This window comes from Ictalurus punctatus, chromosome 12 (genome assembly GCF_001660625.3).
Source record: "Ictalurus punctatus breed USDA103 chromosome 12, Coco_2.0, whole genome shotgun sequence".
NCBI lineage: Eukaryota > Metazoa > Chordata > Actinopteri > Siluriformes > Ictaluridae > Ictalurus > Ictalurus punctatus.
Genome location: NC_030427.2, coordinates 9,128,711 through 9,137,776, shown reverse-complemented (window position 1 = coordinate 9,137,776; position 9,066 = coordinate 9,128,711). Strand labels below are relative to the sequence as shown.

The window sequence follows — 9,066 nt, the reverse complement described above, 5'->3', positions numbered from 1 at the left end:
CCAGTATGATCGGTTTGTCTACGATGGATACTAGACAATATCAGGGTACATGGGAATGAGATAATACACAATGAAAAGATTGAAACAGTAGCAAAGAGACTATGACCAAAACTTAAGCAATGGGAAGACACCTGTATAAAATAAAGACAGTGAAGGCTGGAGAGAAGAAAAAAAAAACCCAAACAAACATTGGAAGACATAAAAGATTAAAACAAACAAAAACGCCCGAGACAGTGGAGTATGTTTTCTTACAAAGCAGAACGAGACGTCATGATTAATAAACTTCTGCACAAGGGCATGAAATATCACATTAATGAAACGTTCTTCCTAAGAAATCAGAGACAGAGTATAACACAGGTGTCGTCTTAAAATATCTAACAAGGCCTTCCTACGCTCCAGCCCAGCTGGGGGCAGTAATGCGCCATAACGCCATTAAATAGAAGAAAAACAAGAGGCAAAGGTTTAAGCAGAGGTGAGTGAGTGCCTAATTTAATATCATTACTAATTCATATAGTTTGCGTTGTTCGTTTCAAAACATTTATGGTCCATGATCAGTTTGAATATATGGTGTATGACAGACTGTGTGTTTTGTATTTATAAACAACACGGATCTTTGATGCGAGCTTAGGTCTGAGTTAGCCATCTGTGTAGCTAGTTAGGAATAAAACCCTACGCTGCGTAAAAGACACAACCATGGGGTAGTGAGATGTCCTTACCACTCTAATGCTGATTATTTTACTGCAAACACATCACTTCAGAAATGTTTTCTGGGGTTTTTTTTCTTCTTACGCCATAGCAGCTTTCCCAGGCGAACAGAACGACACGTCGTATGTTTTATCTGTTAGTAGTTAGGTTTAATGCTGTGTAACGTCCGCGACATAAGTTAGTTCCTGTTATCACTGAAGTTGTAGCAGCTACAAACAGTCGTTTCCTCACAAGCCTCTCTTTTTCCCCCTTGTGTCTGAGTTAATCTGTATAAAAAAAATAAATTAAAAAAATGCAGCTTACCATGTTAAAAAAACAAAACAAAAAACAATCAATCCTGAAAATTTACCCATGTTGGAAAACGCTAGGTCAGTGGTTTTCAAAGTGGGGGCCGCCAGGGGGCGCCCAGGGGGCCTCAACAATTTGGTTTGAAAAATAAATAAATGTATGTTTTCTCTTTCTCACTCTGACAACCACACACACACACACACACACACACACAATCAATTCTTAATGTAATGTTAAGATGTAATTATTAATTAAAGAAAAGCGGGGATATATTCAGAAGTCTGTGTTTTAAATACATCTTGCAAAAGGGGGGCCCCGGTCAAATGTTAATGCCATTCGGGGGGCCTTGCCCTGGAAAAGTTTGGGAACCCCTGTGCTAGGTCACATATCATGTTTATGAACCCCGGATAATCTCCAGGAGCGGTGTTTTAACACCTTTTAAAACCTTTTGCGTGTGTGATGTTTAATTTTTTACTGCGCTCAATTTACCATTAAAAAAGAAAAAAAAAAGATCCATGAGTAACAGTTCAACCACCCAGACATGAAAACAAGAATTTCTGCATATTCAGGTTTTAAGGAGGGTGTAGTAATATTACCAGCTTTGTGGTCAGGAACTGCTTGCTGGCAGTGGCAGTTACAAAAACTCAACAGGATGGTGGGGGGGGGGGATTTGAATTAATATCTGAGAATACGAAATACCTGCACAAATCATTCCAGATTCACGACAGGCTCGACGACTGTTTATTGGGGAGAGAGTCTACTCTTTTAGCATATTTTTGTGTGACAACATGTGTTAGCCTACACCGCTGTTAAAATGCAGTGCTCCTACGCGAAATACTTAAAGGTTGGTAAGTCTGGTAATATAAACAGCGTAAACATCACTCGATGTCGTCCATCAATGGACGATTAAATCATTACATTGCACGAGCTTAGTGTACACACATGTAGAGACCTTTAACACAAAGTAATGTTGTGACGTTATGACCTTGTTGAATGGCTGTTATTGCCTTTTGAACCTTCTCATCGTGTTCAGTGATGGGGAACTCTGTGGGGAATGCCTGAAGCTGATTACGAGGAGCTGCAATTGCTGGCATTAATGTTGAGTCAGTTTTTATTTTTATTATTATTATTATTATTATTAGCATTAACCTGTTAACGTGGTCAGGAATGCTGCAAAACCGAGATCGGGACTGTAAATAAATGAATTTTTAACTTTACATGTTGTAAAATGTAAATAAACGGCACGTGCTCGATGTTGAACAGCAGCAGAGATTTTCTTAATTTAAAACCCGTGTTCGTGTTTTGTGAGCGAGTCACGGTTTTATGTTTGCTGAGCTAAGATGCATCAGAGAAAGATCTCTTCCTGCTCTGCTCTGAAGTCACACAACAGGTTATTAAGGGTTGTATAGGATGCAAAGCAGGAGAAAAGGAAGCACATATTATAAATGTTTTTATAAGGTGCGGTAATGTGTGCCACATGTTGGGGTAACGGGGCAGGTAGTATTCCCACTGTATCTAGCTTCACTGTGATGAATCCTCTGGGTTACATTGGCACTAGAGATCTTCCCTGGTCTTCCCTGTAATGTGCCCAAGAGGATGGATAAGTCCCAGATGGCCTAGTTCTTGGTGCAGGCCGGTCGGAGTTCATCCTCCGAGTATGTCCCACAGTCACATGCTGTTTTGCAGATAGCTCAAAAAGCTTGAAATGTGTATGAGGTAACGACGGCCATCGACAGGGTCATTTTATAAGGTCATTTCGGTGACTTTGGGATAAAGGTCTCGACATGTGCGTGCACAAGAAGTTACCCAGGTGTTAAAACGCTGCCCCTTGACGTTAGGAGGTGTGAAATTGATCTTAATGTTACAACTCTGGCTGTTGCAGAGTACTGAAACTGAACCCTAGACAGAAAACATTACCATAATTACACACCTTTCATTAATTAATTTATGTGCAGTGTCCATCTTCAAGTTCCTGTGAACTAGGGATGTCACGATATCAAAAAGTACATGATACCTGAAACCAAAGTCGATACCACGGTGTGGTGAGAGAGAGAGAGAGAGAGAGATATTTTAGTTATCAAACACTGTCTGACAATGAGTGGAGACGCAGCACTTCTAAACACTCACACACACCTTATACTCTGAATGCAAGCATTAGTTTAAATTCACTGATATGATGGCAGGCCAGAAAGATTTATTAAAAGCATGAACATTTGAATAATTATTAGTGACACGAGGCTACATTTAGCTGACAGGACACGGGCTGAGCGGCGGTGCACGGTGGCCCATTCGGAGGTAGTTTATAACATCGCACTGTGTCAGCGTCGTTAACAAATAACTGGCTATCGCTAACATTACATGGAGCATAACGTTAGCTGGTTTCACGACAACAACGCCGGCTGCCTCAAACAAACATAATATAGGACCGTACAGGTGCTTTGCTAAATTCCAGGTGTTTCCTCGCTTTGTTTGAAATGAACGATATCATCGGTTACACACCGGCTTCACAGCATCAATTATATATAGTTTGTTGTCATCCGCCTCGATTGCGAAGTATTTACATATTCCATACCACCTTTCCTCTCAACGAGTCGGGGTGGAGCTAGACTTCTGTAGTTTTTCCCTTGTGCTTGTAGTTGTTGTTGTTGTTGTTGTTGTTGTTGTCTTCTTCAACACTGACTAAAACACTTGCGAGTATTTGCTGCCCCCATCAGGTCCGGAAGAATTGCAACCTCGGTACCTCCATTATAATTGGTTCCCATGCTAGTGCAAAAACAAGTACTGTCACGTTTTAAGAATGTTGGTACCGAGTATCAGTTCTCGTTACATCCTTACTGTGAAGTGGCTGCTACTCTAGAAGCAATAATTTATTAGAATAAGCACATTTAATGAATATAAAAATGTGCTTTGTCTTGGAGCTGGAACTACTATAAGAGCTGTAGTTATGGAAAATGAGTCGACGCATTCTGACCAATCAGAATCGAGCATTCAACAGCCCTTTTTTTGCGTCTTCTGCAGGAGCTTTATGTTTCACAATGAATCATCTTTCAGCTGTATTTGCAATATACATATTTTTTTAGTTAGGCATGATTGGCTACGACATTGGTGCGATGTCAACCGTAGACTGTTTGGCTTAGCTAAAGTTAACTAGCAGTTTGATCGATGGTCGTGTTCACAAGCTCCACATTCTTGTCTGATTGATAGCTGGTGGCGGCTAGTGTATTTATAGTCTAATTTGTTTTCTTTATAATACAAGGTGGGGGGGTCACGGTGGCTTAGTGGTTAGCACATTTGCCTCGCACCTCCATGGTCCTGTGTGCGTGGAGTTTGCATGTTCTTCCCGTGCTCCAGGGGTTTCTTTAGGGTACTTCGGTTGCTTCCCAAAGACATGCGCTGTAGGCTGATTGGCATTTCCAAATTGTCAGTAGTGTGTGAATGTGTGTGAGACTGTACACTGTGATGAACTGGCACCCCATTCAGGGTGTCCCCCACCTGACCTCCAGGCTTAGGCTCCAGGTTCCCCCTTGACCCTGTGCAGGATATGGAAAATGGATGGATGTAACACAAGTGTTCTGGAAACAGGACACGCACACAAGAATCAACAGTTTCATAATTACAGCATTTCAGGTTCACACCTTATGTGTTGGCTTATTTTTATTAGGGTACTATTAATTTGTTCTTTTCGTACTCCCCAGGCATTAAAAGCACTTCCATTTGACTCCACACAGTGAGGTGAAAACAGCCACATGAACTGCAGCTACATGTCCTTATGAGGTAAGACTGTGTAGCCTGTTATTTGTTACATTTGTTGGGCTGTCTATCCGTAAGAATCATATCTATACTAGCTAATGTTATTTTAAATGTTACACCCACACACGTGAACAGTAAATGTTTTGATCACTAAGCTCCAGTCTTAAACAGATTTACTCTTGATTAACAGGATTTCCAATGACGTGTTTTTAGAAAAAAAAAAAGAGGAAAACCTACGTGTTTTGCTTTCTTCTTTCAGTTTATATTACCATTTGCCCTAAAGGGAAACAGACTGAGATGAAGCAGAAGTACATGAAATAACGACCTGCCTGCAAGTCAGAAAACGATGCCATTTCCGTCCCCCTGCATAAGACAGCAAAGTGAAGTGGTGTTCTCGGTGCGGTGTCCTTGTCTGTAAAAACAGATAAGGTGGTTATTCGTAGCAGATCCATGGACTACCTCAGGTATTGTTTAATTGGTTCTCTGGACTCTAAAATTCAAAAGGAAATTTAAAAACACCAGGATGGGGAAGAAATCTGATCTAAGTGCCTTCGATCGTGGCTTGGTTGTTGGTGCCAGACGGGCTGGACTGAGTGTCTCTGAAACTGCTGATCTCCTGGGATTTTCACGCACAACAGTCTCCAGAGTTTACACAGAATGGCGCGAGAAAGAAAAAACATCCAGCGAGCGGCATTTCTGTGGGCGGAAACGCCTGGTTAACGAGAAGGGTCAGAGGAGAATGGCCAGACTGGTGCAAGCTGACAGGAAGGCAACAGTAACTGAAATAACCATGCGTTATAACAGTGGTGTACAGAAGAGCATCTCGGAACGCACAGCACGCCGAACCCTGAAGTTGATGGGCTATAGCGGCTCTACTCCTGTAAGCCAAGTACAGGAAATCCAGGCTACAATGGACACAGACTCACCACTGCTGGATAGCTGAAGAAAGGAAAATGCCCCCTGGTCTGACGAATCTCAGTTTGCAGAAGTAACACGAATTAACATGAAACCATGGGTTCATCCTGCTTTGTATAAACGTTTTGACTGGTGGTGGTGCAGTGCAGTGGGTTTTTTTTGTTTTTTTTGAGGGGGGTGGTTCAGGGACAAATTAATCAAATGAGCTTTGTTTAAATGCCACACACTACCTATGTTTTGTTGCTAATAACGTGCGTCCCTAGAATACAGCTACGGTGTTATACTGTCTGCTTCCAGCGTTTTAACTCACTGCTGCAAAGCACAAAATATCTCGAGCTGTTTCAACAAACATGACCTTGAGTTCAGTGGCTGACACACCCACCAGAATTTAATCCATGTTATTATTTCGCTGCATGGTTGGCTCCACCTGTCCTTTTAGAAGGAAACATCACTGCAAATCAAATCAAGGTTCTACTCTCTGATCACCTTTCTCCTATGAATGACGAGACATTTCTGTCCTTATGGGACGGTCTCTGCCAGGATGACAATGTCCCCAGCCACACGTTTGTATGAAATTGATGGGAGGTATTGGAGCAGTGTGTTAGATAGCGCTCTCTATCAAAATACCAAATGATGGTTAAACTTTTGGAAGAACAGTGTTCATCCATCTAATACAATTCCAGAGTCTTGTAGAATCTATGACGAGGTGCATTCAAGCTGTTCGTGTAGCTAATAGTGGCCCAAAAACTTACTACTTTTTGTTGTTGTCTTTTTGTTTTTTGTTTTTTTTTTCCATTGATTTTGTTGTGTACTGTATATGCGCATATACACTCAGTGGTCACTTTATTAGGTATATTGTGTCTACATGCACTGATTGCTTTATTCCATACACTCATGATATAAGTGCACTTTTTAGGCCACATATCATCTGATTGGTGCTGATCTAATGGTGATCACTTTCCATTGACGGACAGTGTAGAGGGCCAACAAATTATACAGAACAGGTAAGCTATAGTAAGTAATTGCATACTGTATCCCATTACAAATAGATGAACCTAACAGGACGTGATTGTCAGTGTAAATGCAGTGTAGGTACAACTAATAAAGTATCCACTGATTGTAGGTATGAATGCTTGTATATAATGTAACATGTTTATTATTTTAGGCCATGAAATAGGATAGCAGTTTTGTTATTGAAAAGTAAAATCATTTGTCGGTAGAAGCAGTAATATGATTTGTGACCTTGTACCAATGCATGAAATGGATGGAAGTGAAATAAAAGGTTTTTAACAGGTGATTGTTGAAAAAAAATGAACCCAATCAGTATATATCCTTTAAGATAAAACTTTTCTAGATTTTAAGTTGGGTAATTTTTCACCTGATATGACTGAGGGCACCTTTTCACGGGAAGAAATGGATTACTTCCATATTTTTTCATGAAATGTGTACACTAAATTCTTGCTTTATGCTATTAGCTCTCGATAACGTTAATAAGTAAATTAACAACAGTGATGTTGGCTAAATATAATTATGTTGTAAAAGATTCTGGTATAATTTCTTTGGTTGGTGGTTTATGTAACCTTGTAGACAGATACTCTTGTTGGTACTATAGTGGTATACTATTTCAACATACTGTTTAGTGCAGTAGTATTTGGCTTGGGACATATCATAAAAACTTAATAAGATGAGAAGCTTAAACATGACAGTTTTGCTGAATCCTATTATTAAAAATGATTCAAGTATTCAAGGCTGGGTATTCAGTTCTGGATATGTGATGCTTACATTGCATGGAGGACCCATTAATGTGTCAAATGTTCATTCATTCATCTTCCATAACCTATTTATCCTGGTTATGGACTTAGTGGATCAGGAACCTTTCCCAGGAACACCGGGCCTGAGGTGGGAATACACCCTGGATTGGACACGGGTCCATTGCAGGGTATCATGCACACATTCATACCTAGGGGCAATTTAGTATAGCCAAATTAATCTATTGGCATGTTTTTGGGAGTTGGGGGAAAACCGGACTACGCACAGAAAGGCCATGCAGACACGGAGGGAACATGTGAAACTCCACAGAGACATTTACCCGAGTTCAGGAGAGAACGGGGGACCCTGGAGCTCTAGGGAGGCAGTTCTGACCATACCACCAATGTGTCACCCTGTGTCTAATGTTATTTACCACTCACTGAGCACTTTATTAGGAGCACTATACTATTCCTTTGCTTTCGAAACAGCCTCAATTCTTCATGGTGTGAATTCCACAAGAGGTTCTTTGAGATTCTAGTCTACGTTGATATAATTGCATCATGTAGTTCCTGCAGACTCTTCAGATGCACGTTCGTGCTGCAAATCCTCCGATCTACAACACCTCAAAGGTGTTCTACTGGATTCAGATCTGGTGACTGGGAAGGCCACTGCAGAACATTGAACTCACTGTCATGTTCATGAAACCAGTTTGAGAAGACTTTTGCTTTGTGACATGGTGCATTACCATGCTGGAAGTGGACATGGGTAAATTGTGACCAGGAAGACATGCACATGGGCAGTAACAATACTCAAATAGGCTGTGGCATTCAAGCAATGATTGGTGTTAATGGGCCCAATGTGTGCCAAGAAAACATTCCCCACACCATTACACCACCTCCACCGGCCTGGATTGTTGACACAAGGCAGATTGAATCAATGGATTCGTGCTGTTGGCATCAAATTCTGACCCTACCACCTGTGTGTCTCAGTGAAATCAAGATTCATCAAACTAGGCGATGTTTTTCAAGTCTTCAACAGTCTAGTTTTGGCGAGTCTGTGCCCACTGCAGCCTCGGTGTTCTGTTCTTGGCTGATAGAAAGTGGAACCCGACGAATCCGCCTCAAGGTTCAATGTGTTGTGCATTCTGAGATGCTTTTCTGCTCACCACAATTGTACGGAGAGGTTATCTGAGTCACTGCAGCCTTTCTGTCAGCTCAAACCAGTCTGGCCATTCTCTGTTAACCTCTCTCAAAAAAGCGGTTCCGTCCATAGAACTGCTGCTCACTGGATGTTTTTTCATTATTTCACCATTCTGAGAAAACTCTTGAAACTGTTGTGTGAAAGTGCTAGATCAGCAGTTGTAGAAATACTCAGACCAGCCTGTCTGGCACCAACATCATGCCACGGACAAAATAATTGAGATCACATTTTCCCCCATTTTGATGGATGATGTGAACGTTACCCAAAGCTGCTGGCCCGTATCTGCATGGTTTTATGCGTTGCGCTACTGCTACACGATTGGCTGATTAGATAATTGCATGAATGAGCAGGTGTTCCTAATGAAGTGCTCGGCGAGTGTATATTCATAACCAACTGAAAGTTGGTGTATTGCTTTGTTGTTCTGAACTGTAAGTGAATTTCTAATGTTTAGTTAGTTAT

General features: G+C 41.1%; 1 protein-coding gene across 4 annotated transcripts in view; it reads left to right on the top strand.

The window, feature by feature from the left end:
• The first annotated feature begins 365 nt into the window (after positions 1–365).
• The window catches only part of pnkd (PNKD metallo-beta-lactamase domain containing), a 22,340-nt gene continuing 13,639 nt past the window's right edge, over positions 366–9,066 (top strand). For 2 of the 4 annotated variants that reach the window (XM_047158863.2, XM_017482123.3), the window contains exons 1-3: positions 366–472; positions 4,689–4,767; positions 5,003–5,207. In XM_047158863.2, coding sequence (XP_047014819.1) covers positions 5,194–5,207 — 14 coding nt within the window. In that variant the 5' untranslated portion in view covers positions 366–472; positions 4,689–4,767; positions 5,003–5,193. Of the gene's footprint in view, positions 473–2,068; positions 2,092–4,688; positions 4,768–5,002; positions 5,208–9,066 lie in introns of those variants that run through there. The other 2 variants (XM_047158861.2, XM_053684145.1) reach the window with 2 other exon arrangements.